This window comes from Silene latifolia, chromosome 1 (genome assembly GCF_048544455.1).
Source record: "Silene latifolia isolate original U9 population chromosome 1, ASM4854445v1, whole genome shotgun sequence".
In the NCBI taxonomy this organism is placed as follows: Eukaryota; Viridiplantae; Streptophyta; class Magnoliopsida; order Caryophyllales; family Caryophyllaceae; genus Silene; species Silene latifolia.
The window spans coordinates 114,690,625-114,717,723 of NC_133526.1; the positions used below are offsets into that span (position 1 = coordinate 114,690,625).

The following is a 27,099-nucleotide window of genomic DNA, read 5'->3' on the forward strand; positions in this document are numbered from 1 at the left end:
GGAAATGTTAGAAAGTGGAAAAATAATTGGGTTGGTGAACTAGGTGGTAACCTTCTGCTTGGAAGGGTGAAAGAGGGTCAATAAGGTGTGATTAAGAAGAAAAATTTTGGTGACCCGATTAGGTCGACGTTCTACTTGGTGATGGTTACAATTTACATTTTAGAAATGGATAATTTTTGCTATTCTCACATACGCATTACATGCTTCCCTGGGTCAAAAGCACAGAAGCTTTATTATTAAATATTAATTTAGTACATGAAAAAAGAGAGACAGATAGACAAAATATTGATTTTGATAATTGAAAAATTCTATATGGTGCTCAATTGACAGTCTTCCTTTTTTTGGTAAATCTCCATTTCAAAGGGGACATAATTCCCTTTATTTTGGTCTCTTTTCCCTTCTTTCTTTGTATTTGGCTCCTCTCTCTCACCATTCAAACTCTTTTTCCCACTTTTTTTTACATCACAAATATTTCATCTTCTTCCTTAAAAACATATCATCATCATCAAAATTTATCAAACTTGTTAATCCCCTTGGTCAGTAAGTTAGTCCTACATGAACATATCAAAAAACAAACTATAAACACATATCAAATCTATGGCAACTACTAAGTTTGCAACTTTTTTACACACAAGAACCAACAAAATCACTAGACTACTTATCTATGTTGTTCTTGAATGGACACTCATCTTTTTACTTCTCTTAAACTCTTTATTTTCATACTTGATCCATAAATTCGCGCTATATTTCGGCCTTAAACCACCCTGTTTGTTCTGTTCAAGGCTTGATCATCATTTAGACTCACAAAAAACAACCCAGAACAACTTTTCTTCATACACTAAATTCATATGTGAACAACATGCTACTGAGATTTCCAAGATTGGGTATTGCTCAAGTCATAAGAAACTTTTCGAGTCGAAAATTGTTTGTGATGGTTGTTGTTCATCATCATTTTCAGAACAACATGATGCTCCTCTTTTTAAATGGATGAAGGAGATTGGTATTGTTGAAGAAATTGAAGATGAAAAAAATGATACTATAAAAAAGTGTTGTTGTTGTGATAAGATTATAAGCCACAGAAAAGATTCTTCTACTTCACCGTATATTGATTTTATGGCAAATTTGATCACAGAAAGGGAATTAGATGGTTGTTTCCCAGATCATGATATAGTAACAAATCAAAGGGATTCACTGAGTTTTGATCAGTTTGATTCTGGGTATCAAGTATTAGATGATGGTGAAGAAGATGAAGTTGAGGATGATGATGAAGAAAAAGAGGATGAAATTGAAGAGGAAGATGATGATGTGGGTTTAGAGGAAGAGAAACAACCACTTCTTAGTATAAATGATGATAATAATATGATTGTTACTAACCAGAATGTGTGTTCTGATATGCTTCCTCAACATATAGAGTTTTATATTGATCATGATGATTATAGATTGATCCCAGTTGAGATTGCTGCTAATTCAGTAAGTTTTGGGAGTAATGGTAAAGAAAGTAAATTGGGTGGGGTAAAACTTGATGAAGAAGATGAAATGAATCAACATTTAGAAGAATTTGATAATCAAGTTGATTTTGTTTTTGAAGGAGATGAACTTAGGGCTTGTTGTAAGGTAATTGCTAAGCAATTGTCAAGTATACAGGAAGAGGAAGAAGAGCAAGACACCCTTAACGAACAAGTTGAGGCAGCAGTCGAGGTGAGCCAGGAGTGCGAGGTGGAGAAATCACCTTTGGATAGCCAAGAATTGGATGATGCTGTAAGGACAATAGAGAATTTGTCTGTTTTACAGGAAAAGGAGGAAGAAGATGAAGCCAACCCTGACCAAGTTGAGGTGGCTGCCGAGGTAATGGTCGAAACGACAGCTGAGGTGACAACCGAGGTGGAGAAATTACCTTTGGACAACCAAGAATTGGTTGATGTCAACAGAGGAATAGAGAATTTGTCTATTTTACAACTGCAAGAGATTTCTCTTCAAGGTACTAAGATTTACTAATTATATATTGTTTTAAGCACTTCATTTGATTGGTTATGATGTTAATTTGAGTTATCTTGAATTAATTATTGCCTACAATCAGGTTATAAGGAAGATACGGAATCTCATTGTAGAAGAGATGAAATTGGCGAGGAGAATGAGAATTTGACACAAGAGGCATTGATTGAAAATTCCGCCATCACTGGCAATGGATTTTGTGAGGTCTCTCACACCTCCATGCAATTACTTTCTACTGATGAGAATGAGAATGGTAATTTCTAGGCCTTAATTTTGTTTCCATTGCGTTCGTGCATGGTAGTTTTTTTCTGAAACCGCCTCATTTTATGAGACGAGTGAATATTCTATGTTAATTTCAGAAGTAGCACTTGGTTAACTCAAAAATCATTTTTCATACATAGTTACGTGGGTTACTTTTCAAGTTAGGAATTGTTCTTGGCAGTTCCTTACAAAAGTTTGTGATTTTCAATGTTTTGATTCTGATTTCAGTGACTGAGGTAGAGGCTGAAGCTCAAATTAAAAATGAGAAAATTCCTGAAGTTTATGAGATTGAAGAACAAAAAGTTTCTGAAAGTTATGAAATTGAAGAAGATAAAATTCCTGAAACACCCACCTGCCTTGAAAGCCTCGATTTTCAAAACAAAATTCAGGTTCTAGGGACAACGGGATCATTAACCGAGGAATCGATAGATGGAAGTATCATAAGCGAGAATGAAATTGGGGATGGAGCTACATTGATACAGAAGCTTAAACTAGAATTACAATCTGAAAGAAAAACACTGAGAGAATTATATGCAGAGCTAGAGGAAGAGAGAAATGCATCAGCAATTGCAGCAAACCAAACACTGGCAATGATCAATAGACTCCAAGAGGACAAGGCAACTATGCAAATGGAAGCATTGCAATATCAAAGAATGATGGAGGAACAATCAGAGTATGATCAAGAAGCGCTTCAAATGATGAACGAGCTCATGGTAAAGAGGGAGAAAGAGAAGCAAGAACTCGAGAAGGAACTTGAAGTGTATAGGAAGAAGCTGTTGGATTTTGAGGAAAGGGAAAAGATTAGGATATTGTCTAGGAGAATGGAGGGGAGTTTGAGAAGTAGGAATTCCTCGGCTTCTTGCAGTTATGGAGAAGAGAGTGATGGACTATCGATAGATTTGAACCATGAGGTTAAGGATCACGAGGAAGAGAGTGGTGGTATTAGCCTACATTGTGGTGAAGAAAATGGACATCATGATACACCAAGTGATGAAGTTCTTAATTTGCAAGATTCATTGGTTGGATTTGAAGATGAGAGGCAGTCTATTTTGGAGCAACTTAAGGTTTTGGAGGAGAAACTCTTTACTTTGGCCGAGGAGGAGGAGGAAGATATCGATGAATTTAATGAAGAGAATGGAGGTGAAAATGGGATTACTCATATGAATGGGAAGCATCAAGAAAGGTTGATTAATGGTTCAATGCAAAAGAGGCTTCTTCCTCTATTTGATGAGGTTGAAATGTTAGATGGGAAAGAAGAAGGGTTTGATACAGTTGTAGACAAGTCTAGTATTACTAAGTTCGAGTTGGAGAAGAAAAGGTTAGCCATTGAGGAGGAAGTTGATCATGTCTATGAGAGGCTTCATGCTCTAGAAGCTGATCGAGAGTTTCTTAAACATTGCATTGGTTCATTGAAAAAAGGTGACAAGGGTTTGGACCTTCTTCAAGAGATCCTACAACATCTTCGCGATTTGAAGAATGTTGAACTCCATGTTATGAAGAATATTGATCCTTGTGCTTCTGTCTGAATTTCTGTATGACATCATAGATTCATAGGTACCAAAGCATCCTTTCTTCTTTAATAGTGATTATACTTAGATTCCGATGCCAAAAACCCGTATGCATCAATACTACAGTAGTAGCCTTATTTTGGAAAAAAAAAATACCAAATGCATTCAAAAATTTATCACATTTCTCATGTCTGAATAATTTAAGATTTTATGTGAATGCAGGCAGATTCCTATGATGAAGGTCTGCTGCATGCTTCTACATGTGATTAAAGAGTCATTCTGTGGATCAAACAATACGGCGAAAGAAAAACTTTTGACATCTTGAATTGAATATTAGACCCGCCCCTAATGGAGAGGGTGGTTCAGGGGCTAGCAAAAAACACCAATGTTTTCTAGACCCATTCTTTATTTTATTTTACTTTTGTTCATTCTTTAATCTGCTTTTACATATTTGTTCAAAGTAGTTCCCAAATTTTTGTGGGGTTAGTCTTTTTCTATGCCCATCAACACCTTTGAAGGAAAAAAGGGAATGATGGATTTTAAGTGTGTTGTAACTTATTTAGTTTCAGTTTGTGTACATCTGTGATCTGACCCCACTTCTCGTTATAGACGAAAGTCTTTGAGACACTGGGGCGATGCCGTTGTTTGTAGGGTAGTGATAGTAAAAGGCAAGACAGTCTGTCATTTTGTATTTTGTTTGTGGGGGAAAAGAGGGAATATGGGCATGCATATGCAGCAGAAGTGAAACATCCAGCAATGATTCCTGCCTCAAGTCACATACACTTATTAGGATTTTTAATTTTATTAGAAATGTAGGTTGTATTTATTGTTGGCAATGCCAAGATTTTGTATTTGTGAGTCAGAAGAATGATTGATCAAAGTCACATGGGTTTTGATCAAAGTTTGCAGCTGAAAGTTAGCGTACCTGTACATTAATGTAATGCATCAATCTGTTCTGTAAAGTATATAATCCGTATTAGTGAGTGTTTAATTTGTTTATTCTCCATGTTTATTTATGATTAGAAACCCAATGATTGATATTAGGAGCCAAATTTGCTTTCTTTGTAAACTTTGCTTTAAAGCAAACAACTCTACCCTGGTAATCATTATAGACTATAGAATCTTCCTTTTATTCATTCTAAATCGCATGCTTCAACCTGTACACATTTTAGTTTATTCAAAGATACTCTTGGTCATTTGTTTACCTTTAATTTTAACACAAAGATTAAAAAGAGAGGATTTGACCAATTATTGGATGACAAGTGGACCAAATTGAAAGTAAATGATCAAATTACCCATGAAAGGCTTTCTAAAATACAAAGGTAAACAATCTACATTATAAAAGTTGGGTTTTTTAAAGGATTCCTATTGGTTGTTGGCTTTTTTTTTTCTTTTTTTTTCCTGATGTGGGGTCTCACATGATGTCTAAATAATTAATTAAGACTCTTGCTACTACACTTCTCATCTTTTCATTATTATTCCTCTTTATATTATACTTACATTAAAAACCATACATTATACCTCAAATGATTTTCGAAAAAGAAAAAACAAAAAAAAAAAATTGCAAAAAAAATAAAAATTTGATTCAAAGAAAAATTTCAAGGATGAGATGATATTATCAATCCATCATTCACTTTATGTACAAACGTGAAAATCTTGAGAATATTAACAAAGTATAATCTTTGAAATACGTTGAATACAATTTAATTGGACTAATTATTGTAGAAAACGGAAAAAAAATTTCTCTCTTTAGAAAATTAACAAAGCGAAAACATTTAAAGTAAATACTTTGAAAAAAAAAATATTAGAGGACTTTAATTAGCGAAAATAAATTGAAACTAAGAAGTCACAAACACACTAAAATTATCATTAATCCCAGAAAATATTACAAATCGGCCCGAATTGATGAGTCGATCAAACTGAAGAAAACATTTAACATTATCATATCGAAAACTTAATCAAATATGAAAATATTCAACTTCATATCAACAAATTTTCAGATTCACTTGATCGAATATTTTTTGACTAAGGATTTTGATAATTATTTTGAATATATAAGATGAATTAATTGACAGGCTGAAAATTTAAATCTGTGAAAAATGGTAAAAAACAAAAAACAAAATAAAAAAATAAGAGAGATAGCATGAGAGTGATGGTGAGGTGAAATATAGAAATAGCTAGGTTAATTAATTATGTTTGCAAAAATATAGTAGTACTCCGTATTTGTCTCTTTCTAAGTACTAGGAGTATGTGATTTGGTTATGAACCCAATTGTATCTGCTTCTATAATACGGAGTATCATCCAACTATTTTCTTGGATCGTATATGAGCTATTTTAGGATAACTTAATACGGAGTATTTTATTTGCGTTAACAAGTTGATATGTTCTTATATACATTTATCATAAACGGTGTATCGTATGTATTTGAGCCACTTGAGGATAACTTAATATGGAGTATTTTATTTGCGTTAACAAAGTTGATATGTTCCCATATACATTTATCATAAACGATGTATCGTATTTGAGCCATTTAAGGATAACTAAATACGGAGTATTTTATTTGCGTTAACAAGTTGATATGTTCTTATATATACATTTATCGTAAGCGGTTGTAACATAATTCTATCTATAGTAGCAGTTTAATGATAATCCTAATTAAATTATTTCATACTGCGTTCGTTTCGGTCAATTATTAACCTTTAATTTTAACACAAAAGCCAACGAAAGTCGAAAGAGAAGGGTAGTAATAGCGTCAAATTATAAATTACTTAACTAAAATTCGTATTTATGTAGTGTTTAATACTATTGAAAGGGTTTTATAATTAATAATGATCGAATAATTTTAATAAACGAGATCACACTTAGGCTGATAATTAATAGTGATAAAAAATTGGACCGACCCAATAGACACTTTAATAAACATATTATAATGGAATTTAAATGTAAATGGTCAGCCATATATGTGTAATCTTGATAAATGAGTATTTTTTTCATTATATGTGAGTCTACCCCAATTACTTTCACCATCATAGGTTCATAAAAAGTAATGTATATCATAAATAAAATTGATGGGGCATATTCTGCACCGCTGACCAAGTCAACATATTGAGCAAGGTCAAAGATATCCACAACAAGTCAACGACTTAGACAAATTTAGCCGATCGACCTATCGGCTGTCACATTACCTGGTCTCGGCATGGCAACCACCAAATGGGACATATATCCGCGTACTCATATCCAAGGACCCTCGGCGGCCCGCCACAGTCCATCGGCCGAGGGTAGAACTGTCTTTTCCACCGCTAGCCACTTGGCCACTTGGCCACTACGTGACAAAAGGTGAAAGTCTATAAATACTCCTCAACCTTCATTGAGGAAAGGATCCAAAAATTAACCTAAGAATCACTATTCATCTGGTAATATCTTCCTTATCTCTCTACAATACATCCTTAGCCAAGTAACAACAACTTATCCCTCTAAGTTTACTGACTTGAGCGTCGGAGTGAGTACGACGCTTGGCACAAAGCCAAGCCCTCGCCTCGTTCATTGTTGCAGGAGAGGCCGAGTGGAACGATAAAGACAAGAGGGATTCAACTCAAGACATCATTCTACAAGCCACGGGTGGTAACATATAACTGCTCTGGAATTACACCCGGAACAAAAATATTTAGCATAGTGAGTACACATTTTAAATTCTAAACTATTTAACTCCTATATCCAATAATAGCGCCTGTTACTACGACAATACGACTCGTGCATTTTTTTGCACGGATTTAAAACTAGTTAATTGACATACCCAAGACGGAGGGGGTATATATGATAACCAACAAAGACGTTAATGATAATTTCAATCAAACACATTGATCAGTAGCAAGGAACAGATGGAATTAGCCACAAATGATAAATTTAAGCCATCCAAATCCTTTTTCGGTTTGTTTTGGTCCGTTGACGATTTTGGTTTTGACAAGTCTTGGTCTCTAATATAATCGTCAAATAACATTTTAACATTATTTTTCGTACAAGTTTACCCCAAAAATATAAAGTTAGTCACTAAATAAATAACTAATGAAAGCACAATGTTTTTGGTGCCAGGAAATTCTTTGTCGTTCACTGTTACGAAAGATGTAACCTGAATGCGGATGCAACGTTTCTCTCAGTTTGTCTGCCTGTCTTTTCTCCATGCCTTTGCTTTCTTCCTTCTGTTTGGTTTCTTTCACTATTGGATGGAGTATTAATTTGTTCTTAGTACAAATTACTAACCTTGTGAAAATTAACTTGTCGTTAATCAAGTCATCTATAAAACTATATTAAAAGGGTAAGGCTTAAAAAGCCACGTAGACAAAGCCACATAGGCGAAGAAAAAGCCACACGTGCATTACGAATGCCACATCTATAAATCTATATAATCTATACTATATAGTTAAAAGGCAACTTAATACATTTAATTTTTTGCCATGTAGGATTATCATAATTAAATTTTATTAATTTATATTGTTAATATTAAGGCTACTTTAATAAATTTATTAAAATTCATTATAAGATTTAGTAATATTTTTTTTCGTGTGGAAACCATAAGATCATGATTTAAATTATAAAAATAAATTAACAATTTAGTCTCATTATTTAAATCATTCAATTTGTTCATCTAACTCCTCCTTAACCATAAATATAGTAGCTAAAAGGTCTTATATAGCAAATAAAAAATCTAATAATTTGGATTATAAAGATACTAACATCTACAAATTTATAAATATAATTAAAAGGAAAATCAAAATATCTATCATCATCAATATGTCATATTTTAACTATATAGTTAAAAGGCAATTTAATACATTTAATTTTTTGCCGTGTAGGATTATCATAATTAAATTCTATTAATTTATATTGTTAATATTAAGGATACTTTAATGAATTTATTAAAACTCATTATAAGGTTTAATAATATTTATTTTTGTGTGGAAACCATAAGATCATGATTTAAATTATAAAAATAAATTAAGAATTTACTCTCATCATTTAAATCATTCAATTTGTTCATCTAACTCCTCCTTAACCATAAACATAGTAGCTAAAAGGTCTGATATGTAGTAAATAAAAAATTTAATAGTCTATACAATATTATAAAAAGGCTAATATTAAGTACCACATGGCAATATTATACCTTATACAAAGGTCATTTTGCACAAGTTGAAGTGATTTCTCCAATTAAGATTTTAGTTAATGTTTTAATCCTCTTTGTAAAAAAAATCATGGCTCTTCTACTTCCAAAAAATTTAATTAAAGAGTGTAATATGTATCATTAGTAGTAGTAACTCAAAAGATGTTCATACTTAATACTCTTTATTACTACCATTAAGCTAGCTCTTTGCATTCTCCATTTATCGTAGGTTATAATAGCTTATGAGCATTTTATTAGATTAATATAATTTCACATTTTCAATGTTAATGTAAAACAAGTCTCTCCATTTTTATTGTGTTTTAAGGCTTCGCTTTTCTTAGGTTACTGTTATTAATCTTATTGTTTTCCTATTAACTCATTACATAATTTCTTATTTGCAGATATTTAAAGGACTATTCAAAATTCATTTTGATTACAACGAGTTCGTTTAGTGCAGCAGTGGGTGACTTGATGGTATGGTTCTTCTAACTATTTTGGTTAAATCATATTCATGTTATGAGAATATAGAATTCTACATTTGTTATCGTCATAGCAGTTGGAAATAATGTTATATTTGAGACGATGTAGGCAAGTGGGTACTATGACTATCAATCATATTATTGCTGACATTAAATCAATAGATGATCAGACTTTAAAGCCTTTATAATATGGTAAGCTTTTTAGATTTGTTTACTTTATATGTATATTGGAGTATTAGAGAAGAAAAATTCTTGTGTCCTCCGGAAGAACCGTACTCCTTACACCTAACCTTTTATAATAATTTATTTGTTCCTTTAGTTGGGAAATCTCCAAATTATATGCTCCCTCCTAAATAACATATTATTGACTTTATATTGTACTATTAAAACTTAATTTGAAAACCCTATATTTCTTACAGGTACATATCATAAACGTGCGCAAATGCTTACTAAAGGCACGGCCCGATGTTTGTGTTCGCTAAAGGAATAAACACATCTTCAACGCATGAGGATCTTTCTCATGCCTTTGTAGAAAATGGAGAGTCCATTTCTAATAAGAGGATCAAAGTAAGAACATATATAATGTTACAATCTATTGTATTATTTTTGAATATAACAAATGAACAATTAGACGATATATGTGAGCTAAGGAAACACATGATCAACGGATGAGGCTCATTCTCATTTATTTGTAGAAAATGAAGGGATCATTAATTCTAATAAGAGGATCAAAGTAGGATCAGAAGATAATGTTACTATCTACTGTATTAGTTTTTAACATAACGAGGGAACCGTGAGATTATGTATGTGAATTAATGCTTCTACACCACTTAGAGGGAGAAACATCAATTTATTTCAATGTGAAGGGTTTTTAGATCATTGTTCAATAGGACCCTAATCAAAATGACCGTTGTTCTAGGAGGAATGGAAATGCATGAAAATGAAGACTCTTAAGATAAAATACATAGAACATATTTAAGATAGATCGATCAAGTCCCCTGAAAGATGGTTTAATGTAAAAGTGTTATGAGACGTGCTATAAAATACGCTAACAAGTAACAAAAAGGGAAAAGGAAGCAATAATAAATTAATTATTCCATATTGCATGCGTTTCATAAATTGGCATTGAGCAATTCATAATAAGTGACATACTACTCTTAAATATTTAAATTTTATATTGCTTTCGCCATTATTTCTTCTTCACTATCATTTCTCTATATATTTTCTTAGTTATTTTACATTCTTGTAATAACAAAAAATATTATTTTAGTGGAATTCAGAAGAAAAAAATGGAGAAGATTGAAATAGGCCAATAGCGTACATAATACTTCTCAATTATAAGGTCCACAACAACAAGTGATTTTAATAAAACAAACATTCGCAATGAAAGGATTTGAAGTGTTAAGAAGAGAATTTGAATAATATTTAATTATTCTTTACACTTTACAACTATTTCTTGAGGTCTTTCATACATTTATAAGTCGTTTTTTTAATTAATTCATTTTGAAATACTATAATTTTCTTACTTAAAAAAGGGTAATACTGAAATGAAGCCCCCCTACATTAATAACTAATAAAAATATCCACTCTAAAAGTTTACATAAGTTGTCTACAATTTCATCATCTACATGTATTTTTGTTATTTTAGGTGTAGCATTGTGACATTGACATCTATTAATAAAGAGGATATCTCATATTCTCATCTCACTTTATTATCCACTAGCCAACCTCTTAATTACTCTTAGGGCCTGTTTGAAATGAAAGTAATTATTAAGGAAATAATGAGAGTTAAAATAAGAAGAAATGTGAGGAAATTGGTGGTTGTGGAGGGTGAAAAGAGGAGATGATGGAGGAATTATTACCTCAATATAGAGGTAATGCATTACTTGGGGGGAAAGGTAGGGAACAATTACTTCCTTAATAGAGTGACTATTACACTATATTTTCCAATTTCTATCCAGTTCTATCTCCAACCCCCCTCCTTTCCCTCAATTTTTTAGTTCAGTTTAGCCATTTTACTCCCTTAATAATTACTCTCATTCCAAGCAAGCCCTTAAAATGGAAAATACCTTGGGTAATATTTGTCAATTTCATTTTCAATAATGAGCATTCTATTAATTTTAAAGTAAATTATATAGGTTTGTTTAAAAAACCACAAAAAGTATAATAACAAACATGTTTTTGTCAGTTATAAATATAACAAGAATAACATGTTATGCGAGTAAACACCTTAAATAGGACTTTAGCAAAGTCCCGTGAATTTCACAGGCAACAAAACTAGTTTTACTGTTAAAACCCTCTTAGATTATGAAAAAGAAATCACTTCTGTTTAGTTTCATTCACTCCAGTTAGCCTCACGGTAACTTATCGTAAAACCGTCTAATAAGAGAGTAAGAGATGGAGTCGCCAAATAATAATATATGGCTACAAATCTACAATGTATTTTGATTTACCAAACAAATAAGAGCAGTGGGCATGCTATTATTACAGAACATGCATCCTTGTGGGGCTACTAATTAGAAGCAATGATGAGATAGTTAGGAGTATCAATTCACTTTTGTACTTAAAAGTTATAATGTTTAAGTCGACATAACAATAACAAGTCTGGAATGATCAAGTACTTTAACTAACGAGGAAAAAACAATGCAATGTCTTACTATGAGTTATGCCATGCCTGAGATCCTAGAAAGAAGAGGTAAGTAATGCTCTGGGAAAGCTACCCACTAAAATTGATACCTCTTTAAGTACAATCAGAAGAAGGAATTCCAGAACACACAACACATGCTCACATTTGAAAAATGATGACATTACATCTGTTGAAATATTCATATCACTCAAGCTGAACAAGCTAACTCAAGTAGTTAATATCTAACCATCCCATGTACAGTTAACCATAGTCTATTAGTGAGTTAGTTAATCTGTATATAAATACAACACACCACTCATAATTATGTAACAACTTCTGTAACAACTTTTAGATCAATATAACAAACTACTTCTATTTACTCTTGGATTCTCTCTATGCAAGCTTAATCAATCATCAATGGAGGTTATCATCCTTAAGTGTTCATATGGTATCAGTCGCTGCAAGTTTAATGATCCTTCTCCTTGATTCTGCTTTTGCTCAAACTGTTTCAACAATTTGATATTTCAATTGTTTACATTTTCGATCCATGAGTTTATTTCTGAAGTTTTTTTGATCAAATTCTTTGTCGTTGTTACTTCGCGTCCGCATTTTGAATCGTTTGTTGATTGAATCTTTGTTTCTTCCTGCTGTTAAGCTCAGCTCTGTTTTTCTGCGAAATTGATCGATTGATTGTTCATCGTTCGAATTTCTTGAAGAAAATGTTGCTTTTCTGTCAACATCTTGCTTACTTAGCTCTGTGTTACTTTCGTTGATCTTCGTTGTTCGTTTACTTCTCGATTTGATTTGTTTTTCTGTGAATTCAATTGTTTACATTTGCTATATCATAAAATTCATAAAAATTAGGGTTTCTAGTTCATTTTTTTTCACAAATTCTGAAAATCTTCTTTCAAATTTTCTACACATTCCTTATCTGCTTAAACACGATGCCTGAATCACCACATTCTCCGCCACATTCTGCTTCCTCTGGTTCTGTTGATATGTATGATGATCCTTTATCCCTTACAAACAATGATCAACCTAACCTTAAGTTGACTGACACACTGTTTGATGGGACTGGATTTCTTTTGTGGAAGAGAGATGTCATTCTAGCCTTAGCGTCTAAGAACAAGGAGGGTTTCATACTTGGAACATGTCCTAGGCCTCCCAAAACTGACAAACGGTACAATCTTTGGTCAAGGTGTGACATGTTAGTCCTTCAATGGATTAAGCATTCCATGGACAAAAAGCTTAGGGACAATTTTGCTTATGTTGCCTATTCTAAAGACCTTTGGACCGAGTTAGTTGAGAGGTATGGACAGCTGAATGGTATTGAGTTGTATCAGCTCAAGCGAGATCTCACCAACATTTCTCAAGATAATCTGCCAATTGTTGACTATTATGGCTCTTTGAAGAGAACTTGGGAAGAGATTGATGACATAGATCCCTTACCTATGTGCACTTGTGGAGCAATGAATGCTTGCACTTGCCATCTCTTTAAGAGGATTCTAGATAGAGAGGCTCATTCTAAGTTGATTCAGTTGCTGATGGGACTGAATTCTACTTATGAGAGTGTCAAGGAACATGTCCTTACCATGGAGATTATGCCTACTATAAATAGGGTGTTAGGACTTTTGCAGAAGGTGGAAAAACAGAAGCAACTTTCTAATCTTACAGAGAGTGTCCCTGAAGCCAATGCATATGCGAGCCATCAATCTTTTGTTTCTAAAGATGGGAATCCTGGTAACTCCACTAAGAAACAAAAGACTGATCAGGAGGATACTCCACCACAGAAGAAATGTGATAACTGCAATAAGAAGGGGCATTTGATAGAAGAGTGTTTTCAACTTCAGACCTGCACTTTCTGCAAGATCAAAGGTCACATTCGTGAGCATTGTTACAAGTTGAAGAAGTTACTGGCAGCAAGGAACAAGGCTGCGAGAGGTGGCCATAGTAACAAGAAGGGCAGGGGTGGTTACAACAGAGGAGGAGCAAACAATGCCAACACCTCATACTATGATGATGATTTTGATGATGATAGTGACTATACACCACTTAAAACTCCACAATCCATGCTTAAGGGCTCTACTTCACTTGTTAACAATGATGATCTTGTTTCTGGGTTAGTGGACACCATCACTGACAGAGTTATCAAGAATATCTCTCAAAGGTTTCCTTCTTCTACTGCTGGTTCAGCAAATGCTTCACAGTCTATGAACTTTTCAGGTAATTCTGATTACTCATATGCTTATGCCATTCAAGATTATTCTCATGCATCTAGTTGGATAGTTGACACTGGTGCATCCGATCACATGACCTCTAACATACAGTTGCTGCATGATATCACCACATTACACAGACCTATTACTGTTGTTCTTCCTGATGGTAGCCTAAAATTGGTGCATAACACAGGAACAATGCAACTGACAGAACATATTAGACTCAAAAATGTCTTTATAGTACCTGGTTTTAGACAAAATCCTATGTCTGTAGGTTCTTTACTGCAACATACTAATATGAGGGTTATTTTCTTTCCATCTGTATGCTGGTTCCCGGACCTTTCAAATAAGAAAGTTTTAGCCACTGGAAGAAAGCAGGCAGGTTTATACAAAATTTCTCAGGATTTGGAGTATAGGAATAGTACTGTTAAGCAAAAATGCAAAGTGTTAAATAAGCATGTTCAATCAAATAGTTGTATGAAAGATACTGATTTGTATTTGTTGCATCAAAGGCTTGGTCATACATCTATGGACAAATTGAAACATGTATCTGGTGCTCAATTGTGTAATAAAACAAAGTCTTTTGATTGTCAAATTTGTATTTTGTCTAAACATCATGCATTACCCTTCCCTAGAAGCAATTCTCATGCTTCAACCTGTTTTGAATTGGTCCATATGGATGTTTGGGGACCCTATAAAGTCAGTACTATGTTTGGTGCTAAATCATTCTTGACCATAGTAGATGACCATTCTAGGTCTACCTGGACTTACCTCATTCAGACCAAACAGCAAGTTCCACAAATAATTAAAGATTTCCTTATACATGTGGAGACACAGTTTGGTGGGAGAATTAAATTAGTAAGGACTGACAATGGGACGGAATTTATACAAGAACCCTGCAAATTGATGTTCAATACTAGAGGCATAATACACCAGACTAGCATTGCAGGCACACCACAACAAAATGCTAGAGTAGAGAGAAAACACAGACATTTATTAGATACTGCAAGAGCATTAAGAATCCAATCCCATGTGCCTCTCAAATTTTGGGGGGAATGTTTACTCACAGCAACTTATCTTATCAATAAAATGCCTGTAGCAAAGCTAGATTGGAAATGTCCTCATGAAATATTATTTGGTGAACTCCCATCTTATGATGAATTAAGAGTTTTTGGGTCACTATGTTATGCCACTGTACCAGCAAAGTTGAGAGATAAGCTGGGGTATAGAGCTAGAAAATGTATTTTTCTAGGATATCCATATGGAAAGAAAGGATACAAACTCTATGATCTAGAGAAACATACAATGTTTACTAGTAGAGATGTCATATTTAAGGAAAGTATTTTTCCTTATAGACATTCTCAGTTACATGATAATTTGGTTCAGCATAAGCACATAACTGAACTTAATGTACCTGATGAGATGCATCATAAATCTTTTACTGAAGCTCTTAATGATGTTACTGAAAGAGTTTTGGGTTCACAACCACACACAACAGAGAACAATATTTGTGATGAACCTGCTACTGAACAGGTTTCTATTATAAATGATAATGATGTTGACAATTTACATCTTAACACAGAGACTGAAATTCACAGTCTCACACAAGATAGTTCTTGTACCACATCCAGGCCTAGTGACAATAACAATTCTGATATAATACAGAATGTCGTACAACCTGAGCAGACAGTAAGAAAGTCTGATAGGCAAAGAAGACCTTCTACTTTGCTGAATGGTTATTACTGCCCAAAATTAAGTAAGAAAAGTCATACTAGCCTACATGCTAGTATTCTTGCTGAATTACCAATGTTTGATAATTCATATTTGGCATCTTTAAACAATGTCTTTCTTGAACAAGAGCCTACTCATTTTGAACAAGCAAGACATGATGTGAGATGGGTAGAGGCCATGGATAAAGAGTTAGCTACTCTAGAAGCAAACCAGACCTGGACACTGACTGAATTACCACAGGGGAAGAAAGCAATAGGGTGCAAATGGGTGTACAAGATCAAACACAAAGCAGATGGGACAGTTGAGAGGTTTAAGGCTAGACTTGTGGCCAAAGGTTACAATCAAATAAAGGACCTTGACTACAAGCATACATTCTCACCTGTGGCCAAATTAGCAACAGTCAGAACTCTTATTGCTTTAGCTTCAATCAAGGGATGGCCACTTCATCAACTAGATATCAACAATGCATTCTTGCATGGCTTTCTGGATGAAGAGGTTTACATGATGCCCCCTGAAGGATACATTGTTCCTGTGAAAGGTCAGGTGTGTAGATTACAGAGGTCCTTATATGGTTTGAAGCAGGCTTCTAGGCAATGGAATATTGAGCTTACAAAATATCTGGTGAGCTTGGGATTCATACAATCCAAGCATGATTACTCTTTATTCACAAGGGTGAATAAGAGATCAGGGACTTTCTTAGTAGCTTTGGTCTATGTCGATGATGTTTTATTGACAGGAGACAGTCAAAGTGAAATACAGGAAGTAAAAACAGGATTGAACCATGCATTCACTATCAAAGACCTTGGATTCATGAGGTATTTCTTAGGATTGGAGGTTGCCAGAAATGAATCAGGAATCACTATCAATCAGAGAAAATACACATTAGACATCATTAAAGATCTGGGAATGGAAGATTGTTCTGAAACCAATTTTCCTCTTCCAAAGGGATTGAAGTTAAGTACAGACCAGGGAGAAATTCTCCACACACCTGAACTGTATAGAAGGTTAGTTGGAAAGCTACTTTATCTGAATCTGAGCAGGCCTGATATATCCTATGCTGTTCAGCATCTCAGTCAGTTCCTTTGCCAACCCAGAAAACCCCACTTACAAGCAGCCACACATGTGGTAAAGTACTTGAGACATACTGTTAATGCAGGGTTATTTTATCCAGCAAACAGTTCCTTAACTCTCAAGGCATACAGTGATGCAGATTGGGGACAGTGTGTGTTCAGTTGTAGATCCCTAAGTGGCTATTGTGTCTTCTTGGGAAATTCTTTGATATCATGGAAAACGAAGAAACAGAAGACAGTTTCTAAAAGTTCCACTGAAGCAGAATAAAGATGCATGTCATATACTGCAAGTGAATTGGTTTGGTTGGACAGACTATTAAATGATTTGGATGTTCATACACCTAAGCCTATAGTGTTGAACTGTGACAACAAATCTGCACAGCACATAGCAGAAAATCCAGTATTCCATGAGAGGACAAAACATCTTGACATAGACTGTCATTATGTTAGAGAAAGATTACAAGAAGGTTTCCTAGCTACCAAGCATGTGAAATCAAATATGCAACTGGCGGATATTATGACAAAGCCTTTAGGAGCTCAGCAACACAAGTTCTTATCAGATATGCTGGGAATGAAGTTTCTGAACCCTGCTCAAGCTTAAAGGGGGAGTCTTGATAATCTTGATAATATGATTTTAATCTTGTTCAGCTTGAAGGGGGAGTGTTGAAATATTCATATCACTCAAGCTGAACAAGCTAACTCAAGTAGTTAATATCTAACCATCCCATGTACAGTTAACCATAGTCTATTAGTGAGTTAGTTAATCTGTATATAAATACAACACACCACTCATAATTATGTAACAACTTCTGTAACAACTTTTAGATCAATATAACAAACTACTTCTATTTACTCTTGGATTCTCTCTATGCAAGCTTAATCAATCATCAATGGAGGTTATCATCCTTAAGTGTTCATAACATCTTACGAGTTTTCAACTTGAATATATCATTAGTATCTGTTTACCCTCAAAACCTCGTTAATGCCGTGGCACCATCTTAGGTGTTATCGCTAGCACACATAGCACCTTTAGGATAATATAGATGTCAATGCGTTATAAAGCTCCCTGTTTTGGTAATTTTTACCGAATTTAGGTTATGTAAGGTCAATGCGGTCTTACTCGTTGTATGTTGGCTGATTTTATATTAATGCTAAATAAAGAAATAAAGAACGTAAATAAAGGTTGACACGAAAGATTTGGTGACGCGGAAAACCCGATGTGGGAACAACCGCTGGAGGGACGGTACCCTTCCAAGTATTGCACTAGCTTGTTAATGAGAGATTGAGTACAATGGAGGTGATATGTAATTCTACCTAGCACAATGTGTTGCGTATGATGTTGAATGCCCTTTCTTGATTGCTCCTTTGGCTATTTATAGGGTAAGAATCCTAGAAGAGTTCTACCCAGATTATGGTAGGGAATATTAGGTCTGTCACAACTCTTTCCATAATCAGATCTTCCTCCTTCGTTCTCCCTAATCTCCCTGAATTCTCCCTAAGATCTTCCTGGCGACTTTCCAAATCCACGAACCTTCTTTGCCAGCGGGCCTCTCTATTCTTACGCGCTCCTTGGCCCAAACCTCTAGGCGGATTCTACTTTGCGCTTGGGCTCCTCTTGTTTGCTTTTCCTTCACGACCCAACTCTTTAATGAGGACAAGGTGGGCTTGCCCCCATTAGGTCAAGATACGGATTTTAGCCCAAACAGTTTGCCCCTAATTCCTTGTGAGATACTTCTCGAGGCGTCGAATAAGGAATTACATGTATTCTTTTTTTTTGAAAGCCCCGCGCCGTCTTTTGCACTCCTTCCTGTGTACTCATCATTGCCTCTATCCCTTCTCTCCCTCATTTCTCGCGCTCTCCCTCTCTCTCTCTCTTCCTTTATAATCTCAACTCCCCTCCCCTACTTCATTAATTCCAAAAATTAAAACCCCCTCATCTCCAAAACCCTTCTCCTCCATTCTATTCCTTCGCCGGACTCTGTCTCTGCTGCCGCCACCTTCGCCGCCCCTCTCCAGGTATTTTTCTTGTACATTTTCTTTAACTTTTTCCTTTCTCTCTCTCCTCCAACCATGGGTAAAACCCGTCCTACCACTTCGACCTCTGCCCCGGCCGACAAAAACCCAGATCCCGTTTTTCCTTCTCGCAAACTCTTCGTCCACCCTCACGACTACGACTCCTCCCTCACCCCCGGTGACATTCCTTTAATAAAGGAATTGCTGGGCCTCGGCGATGGGGTTGAAATAGCGATCCCTGAACCAGGCCAAAAGGGTGACGCGGCTCGGCCGGGATGGGTTTGTTTCTACCTCTACCCGTTTAGATACGGCCTCCGCTTCCCTTTCCCAAAACTCATGCAAGACTTCCTCCGCACCAACAATTTTGCCATGGCGCAAATCTCTGCCAACATCTGGAGGCTCCTTCTCTACTCTCTGACTGCTAGTCAGAATACCAGCCGCTCAATCTCCCTGGGCGAGCTAGCCCACATGTACCAGATCCGGTCTCTGGGAAGAGGCCAGTTTTCATTCCGGGGCTCTGGTCAGACCCTTTTTAGGCACGTGTCGAAGTCCAGGGATGAGAAGTGGTTTGAAGACTTCTTCTATGTAAGGAGGGCTTCCATCCAGCCGCATGTTGACTACATCTTTGAGGACTGCATTATTACCTCGAGTAAGTAGTTCTCCTGACGTCTGATTGTCTTCCCTTAATGCTTACCATCTTACTTCTTCCTTTCGTGCAGGTCCCTGCTATCTGACCCGTCTGGGTGACCCAGCGGCTGCTCGCAACAAGCTATTCTGCATCTCTGAGTCTGAGAGAAAGTTTCCCGATCTGCTACCTGGTTTCTCACCTGCTTCTTCCTCCAACTCACAGCCGTCATCTCACAGCATGTCTTCTAGTAAGCCACTTTGTGTTGTTATCCACGCTATCTTTGCTTGTAATCTTGCTACCTATCTGGTACTTTTGACATCCGACATTTTGGCTGCCTGTAGGTTCAAAAGTTGACCCTTTGGAGGCCATACACCAGAGTGCTAAAAGAAAAAGATCTGCTGCGAGTCCTGACGTGGCTTCTGCCTCCAAGAGGAGTGCCTCTGCTGCATCCTTCCAGTCTCCTCCTACCCGTTCCAGCACCATGCGTCCTGAACCTTTAGAAGTTAGCCCGCTCTCTGGACATCCTCCTACACCTCCTGCTAGTCCTGCTGCTGCCAGTGGTGGCATCATCGCCCACTTTCCAGAGGGCTTTGGAAATATTGATAAGATGCCATACTGGCCTAAAATCGACCAGATCCTCTTCCCCTCATCGGTGGAGGTCTTCTCAGAGTGCTCGCCTGAGGAGATGACAGAGAACGACGTGCATAACGCCTTCATGGTGAGTGTTCCTCCTCTGTTGCTTGCTCCGGACTTTTTCTTTTTATTGACAAGTTTGCTGATTCTTTCTTTTTTCTGCTCGCAGGCCTTCCAGTCAGCTCTATATAATAGGAAGATGATCAATGTGGTCCAGACTACTAGTAGGGCCACCAGTGCCAGAAATCAGGAGCTGACTGGAACCATTGCTGAGCTGGAGCAGCAACGTGCTGACTTGAGAGGACGGGTGGTGGAGCTAAAAGCCGAGCTTGCTGGAGCCAAGAAGAAGCTGAAGGAGTGAGCTGACCAGCTGGCGTGCACCCAGGAAGTCTGCACCACATTCTCTGACTCCCTCAAGCGCTCTGAGGAGAGAATCAGCGAGCTGATCACCCTGGCCCCCAATATTGTTGCCTATGCTACCTGGCGGGGAAAGATCAGTGGGATGCGTGCTGCGCTTGATGAGCCTCCAACCCTGCAATATATTAAGGAGGAGGAGAGGCACCTGGAGATCCTGTACCTAGTCCAGCCTGATCTGAGTGTCTTGATGCCTGAAGTTGGCGAGGTGAATTCCCCTTCGCTGGCGGAGCAGGTAGCTGTTGGTGATGCTGGCTCGTTTCAGGAGGCTGCTGCAGCTGAGGGAGCTCAGGAGGCCGCTGTTGCTGAGGGCGTGCAAGCTGGTCCTGTACGTACTTAGCTTAGGAAGCTGCCGTGTCAGCCTACTGGCTGATTTAGGCTAGTCGTGTCAGTCTGAAAAGACTGATTTAGACTCAGCTAGTTGCCGTGTCAGTTTGCTGGCTGATTTAGGCTTATGCCGCATTTAGGATGAGGTGGCCGTGTCAACCTTTAAGGCTGATTTAGACCAGTCGTGTCAGCCTGAAAAGACTGAGTTATACTCAGCTAGCTGTCGTGTCAGTCTGATGACTGATTTAGGCGTATGCCGCACTTGACTACTTAACCTTGTTCATGACGCAAGGTGTGCTCATCATATTTAAAGCCAACGGGGGCGTACCTTAGGCAAGTTTATCGTCATTTTAGGACCAATGGAACGTTGCAGGATTCTGATAGCTCAGATATCCCTGCGCTCCATATGTATGTGCATGCATGCTGGGGCCCTGAATGATTGCGTTTATTGCGAGCTACGTCCAGGGGTGGTATCAGGGGTAGCTGGATAAGCGTTCAGCTGTCAGCCAAGCTCCCTTTTGTATGTTCCACAGGCCGCCTGGTGAGGGTGCTCCTTATGGAGAAATGTAGGTTAGGCATGTTGGAGTGCCATGTGCGTTGTCACCCCGCGTTTGCAGTTGACACGCTATATACCCTTTCAATGTACCATAGATATTAGAATACAGAGTGATGTATTTAAAGAAGCCTGAAAATAGGAAATTTATCAGAGCGATGTGAAGTACCTGATGTTGTCTCATGGGGTACCAGAGCAATTGTGGTCCCAGGAAGCTTACAGACCACACAACTCCAACAGTTTTCAAAGTTTGAAAGAAATAAAATAAAAGAAAACGACACAAAATTGGTAGTATGCCTAGTAGGGTTTTTTTTTTTGGATTTTCTTAATACACTACTATGTACACTAAGCTCTACTTATTGTTAAAAGTGATACCTCTTCAGGTGAAGTATGTTCCATAGCTTTTGTATGATTTGACCGTCCATGGTCATTAGTCTGTACGCGCCATGGCCAACAACTCCTTCGACCTGGTATGGTCCTTCCCATTTATAGGCGAATTTGCCTGCCTTTCAATTTTTGGTGTTTTGAAACAGTTCACGGAGAACCAGGTCTCCTACCTCCAGGAGCCTGACTTTTACATTCTTGTTGTAGCTTCTGGCGATTGACTGCTTGTAGGCAGCCAGACGTATTTTCGCACTTGCTCTCAGCTCGTCTACCGTGTCCAGGCTCCTGGCCATCTCTACATTGTTCTGTTTCCCTGTCATACATCCATACCTGTGGGTTGGAACTAGAACCTCTGATGGATTTACTGCCTCCGCACCAAACACCAGGCTGATGGGTGTTTGGCCTGTGGCTGTCTTTGGTGTCGTTCTGTCTGACCATAATACTAGTGGCAATTCATCTGCCCACTTTCCTCCTAACTCCTGTAGCCTCCTTCTCAAGTTATCCATGATTATTTTGTTGCTGGATTCAGCTTGCCCGGCAGATTTTGGAGTCCTGGGTGCTGATTTCTTTAGGGTGATGTTCCATCTGGCACAGTATCCCTCGGCATCGTTTGAGATGAATTGTGATTCATTGTCACATATGATTTCTGACGGGATACCAAACCTGCAGATGATATTTCGTTTAATAAAAGAGATGACCTGTTTGTCTTTTACTTCTGTGAATGCTTCTGCTTCTATCCACTTGGAGAAATAATCTCTCATTGCTAGCATCCATATTCTGTTTCTTGTGGCTTTAGGCAGAGGACCCACTATATCCATTCCCCATGTCATGAATGGCCACGGAGAAATGATGGGGTGTAAGGGCTCTGCTGGCTGATGGATCATTGGCGCTGAGCGCTGGCAGGCATCACACTTGCGGGCATATTCTGCTGAGTTTGCCCTCATTGTGGGCCAGAAGTAGCCTTGTCTGAGAGCTTTATTTGACAGACTCCTGCCCCTACATGGTTTCCACATTCGCCACTGTGGAGGGCATGACACACAGTCTGTGTTTCTTGCTTGTCCAGGCACCGTAAGTAGGGTCCTGCCAATGATTTTCTTAAAAGTACATCATCAATCAGTATGAATCTGGAGGCTTTCATTTTGAAACCTCTTATTTCTTTCTTGTCATTTGGCAGCTTGTTGTGCCGCAACCAATCTAGGTAGGGTGTCCGCCAGTCCCAGTCATCTGACTGGTCAGCTGGCTGATCATCTGGCTGGGCAGCTGTCTGGCCGGTTAGCTGGTCGTCTAGCTGGGCAGCTGCCTGGCCACCTATGGTTGTCTGAACTGTCACCTCATCTTGCTGGTCCTCCAGTTCTCCCCTCTCCACCTCTTCTAATTTTTGGATAGAAGGTTCTATCATGTGCGCGATGGGGATATTGGACAACTTGGTTGGCTTGAAGGTTGCCCCCAGAGTTGCTAAGGCATCTGCTTCCACATTTTGGTCTCTGGGGATCTGCTTAAGCTTGCAATCTTTGAATTTCTATTTCAGCTCCTTTGCTATCTTTAAGTAGGCGATCATCATTGAGTCCCTGGCGATAAATTCATCGTTCACATGGTTAACTATTAGCAAAGAGTCACTGAATACTTGTAGGTTCCTGACTCCCAACTCCAGAGCTAGCTGCATTCCTAGTATTAAGGCTTCGTATTCTTTTTCATTGTTGGTTGCCGTAAACTCACATCTTACTGCTTGTGCTATCAGGTCCCCCTGTGGTGAACGTAGGATTAGTCCTACGCCTGCCCTCCTTTGGTTGGAGGCTCCATCGATGTGCATCTGCCAGACTTCCGCCTCCTTATTCTCTTTGAGGGTTAAGATTTATTCGTCTGCCAGATTTTGGATAGCTGGGCTGAAGTCTGACACAAATTCTGACAGTGCCTGTGACTTTATTGCTGTTCTCGGATCATACTTTTCGAGAGATGTGTACCTGGTCTCTGCTGGCAGCAGAGACTTGCTTACGTAGTAGACTGGCTTTTGCTCCTTATCCTGCTCTCTGACTAGGACTGCGCTTACTGCTACCTCTGTGACAGCTAGGTAAAGGAACAATGGTTCTCCTGGCTCCGGTTTTGATAGTAGTGGCGGGTCTTTGAGGTAGTGCTTCAGCTCCCTGAATGCCTTCTCGTGTTCTGCAGTCCACTCAAACTTCTAGCTCTTTCTTAATATATCGTAGAATAGTCTGCACTTGTCTGAGGACCTTGAGATAAACCTGCTCAAAGCTGCTACCTTACCTGCTAGCCTATGTACATCCTTTGGTTTTTCTGGTGACTCCAGCTGTAATACGGCTTTAATCTGCTCGATGCTGGCTTCTATCCCTCTTTGAGTAACAATGTAGCCTAAAAATTTGACGGAGGAAACTCCAAAGGTGCACTTAGACGGGTTTAGCTTCATTTTGTACTCTTTGAGGGTGCTGAATGTTTCTGCCAGATGCCGCACGTGATCCGTAGCTTTCTCTGATTTCACCACCATATCATCAATATATACCTCCATGGTTCTTCCTATTTGTTCTTTGAACATACGATTGACCAGCCTTTGATATGTGGATCCTGCATTTTTCAGGCTGAAGGGCATGACATTGTAATAATATATTCCTCTTTCAGACATGAATGCCGTTTTTTCTTGATCTGCAGGATCCATCTTGATTTGATTGTACCCACTCCAGGCATCTAAGAATGTTAACATCTCGTGTCCAGCTGTTGCATCCACCATTGCGTCAATGTGTGGCAGTGAGAAGGGATCTTTGGGACATGCTTTGTTGAGGTCAGTGAAGGCCACGCATACTCTCCATTTTCCATTTTTCTTGGGCACTACCACCACATTTGACAACAATTCTGGGTACTTCACCTCTCGTATCTTGTTTGCTGCTAGCAAGCTGTCTACCTCCTGGTTGATCACCTTATTTCTCTCAGCCGTGAACTTTCTTCGTCTCTACTGGATGGGCTTGCATTTTGGGTCCACGCTGAGTTTATGGGTTATGATGGACGGATCTATCCCTATCATGTCGTCATGCGACCATGCGAAACAATCCATGTTAGCCTGCAAGAATTTGATTAGGTGGTGCCTTAGGCTTCCCGTGCATCCAGCTCCAATTAACACGGTCCTCTCTAGGTGCAGCTTGTCCAGGTTGATCTGATCTAGCTCCTTAGCCGGAGGCTCAATGTATTCGTCCTGGGCGTGCTGCTTCTGTAATTGCTATGCTGAGGGGCTGGCAGTGCACTTTAGCGCTTTCTTGTAGCAACCTCTAGCTTCCTCCTGGTCTCCTCGTATTGTTTCTACTCCCCATGGCGTGGGGAACTTAATGCATTGATGGTATGTTGAGGGAACTGCCTTCATCAGGTGCAGCCATGGTCTTCCAAGAATGACGTTTTAGGTAGAGGATCCATCTATGACTAAGTACCTGACCTGTTTGTTGACTCCACCTACTTAGGTTCGGATCACTATCTCGCCCAATGAGTTGGCTATCTCTCCACTGAACCCTATTAGCGGGATGGTCTTCTTCTGCAAATCCTTCTCGCTGAACCCCATGTTTTGTATAGTTTTTAGCATGATCAAATTGACCGAGCTATCAGTGTCCACGAGGACCTTTCTGACTGTGCAATTGGCCATTGACAGAGTTATAATGAGTGCGTCGTGATGCTCTTGCTCGTCACGTATATCTCCTTCGTCAAAAGCAACTGCAGGTAAATCACTATGAGAAATTCTGTAAGACGTTTCTGGTCTGTCTCATTTAGTCTCAGTAGCACGCCTTTTGGCTGTTGAATATGTTAATCCGCTTATGTCTGAGCCGCCTGTTATCACGTTTATTATCTTGGTGCACTTGGGTTGGGTTGGAGGTTTTGTGGAGCCTACCTTATCCTGCTGCTTGCCCCCACGCAGTAATAGGTGGCTCAGCTCCCCCTGTTCATACAGGCGTCTGATCTCACTTCGTAGTGTGTAGCAGTGTTCCGTGTTATGGCCGATATCACGATGGAACTCGCACTTCTTCTTGCTGTCCTTTCGCCATGCCTGTTCTTCTACTAGTGGCCAGGGCCATCTTACCCTGTCTCCCATCTCTCTGAGTGCTTTCAGGATTCCTCCGACGCTGGTTGTGAATCTATACTCTGCCAGTGTAGGAAGCTGCTGATTTTCTTCTCTGTTGTCCACTCTTTTTACTCCCCTACCATATGGCATGTATCTCTCATCCTTCTTGCTGGTGGATTGCTTCCTACTTGACTTTTCCATGGCCGACATGCTGGATATGCTTGGTGTACTTGGTATGCTGGCTCTGGCTGGGATATCTTCTTCTAATCTGATCGCAGCCGCTGCTTTTTCTTGTACTGCTTCAAAACTATGACAAGGGTGCATAGTTAGCTGCTCGTACAGGTCAGATTCATGGTGGAGGCCCCTCCTGAAGGCTTCCACTGTTGTCGACACGTCATTCTCCCGTACTGCCACCTTCTCATTGTTGAATCTGGTGTTGTACTCTCCTATGGTCTCCCCCGCTCCCAGAACAATTCTGTACAGGTCTCCTGCATGCTTCTGTGGCTTCCGGCTGCTTGCGAACTGCTGGGTGAATGCGTTTACCAGGTCAGCAAATGTGGAGATCGAACTGTTAGGCAAGCTTACGAACCATCGGAGTGCTGGTCCCGACAATGTGGATCCAAACCCTTTACATATACACGCTTCTTTTACTTGTCCTACAGCCGTTAGTGTCATCATTTCCTGTTTGTACTGGCTCATGTGATCAAAGGGATCTGTCGTGCCATCAAAGAGAGGCATGTTTGGATTTGTGAATCCTTTTGGCATGGCCACAATGGATATGGCATCCACAAATGGTGAGTCAGCATAACTGTTGGGTGCCGCCTTTTCAAGTGGGGGTGGCAATCCTGGTACCCTGCTCAGCATCTCCCTTAACTCCAAGTATTGCTGGTTGGTCAGGCTTCTTGAGTCCGGAGCTCGCCTGTCTGCTACCTACTGACTTGGTGTACTGCTTCCGGGCCCGAACTCTTGAAGGTTCTGATGCGGCGTGGTAGCTAATGGTGTCGAAGTCACAAGTGTTCCCTGATGCCAGCTTACCCGCGGGCTGCCTGCGGATCCT

General features: G+C 38.6%; 2 protein-coding genes across 2 annotated transcripts; one reads left to right on the forward strand and one right to left on the reverse strand.

The window, feature by feature from the left end:
• The first annotated feature begins 271 nt into the window (after positions 1-271).
• Positions 272-4,760, forward strand: LOC141608526 (myosin-binding protein 2). The gene is made up of 4 exons (XM_074427873.1): positions 272-1,978; positions 2,078-2,245; positions 2,482-3,807; positions 3,984-4,760. Exons 1-3 carry the CDS (start codon positions 598-600, stop codon positions 3,777-3,779), a joined length of 2,847 nt encoding a protein of 948 aa, XP_074283974.1. The 5' UTR covers positions 272-597; the 3' UTR covers positions 3,780-3,807; positions 3,984-4,760.
• Positions 4,761-25,445: 20,685 nt separating this feature from the next.
• Positions 25,446-26,717, reverse strand: LOC141653475 (uncharacterized). The gene is made up of 2 exons (XM_074461251.1): positions 25,930-26,717; positions 25,446-25,722 (listed from the first exon to the last, which is right to left on the reverse strand). The coding sequence occupies exons 1-2, from the start codon at positions 26,715-26,717 to the stop codon at positions 25,446-25,448; spliced, it is 1,065 nt and encodes a 354-aa protein (XP_074317352.1).
• Between the last annotated feature and the right edge of the window lie 382 nt (positions 26,718-27,099).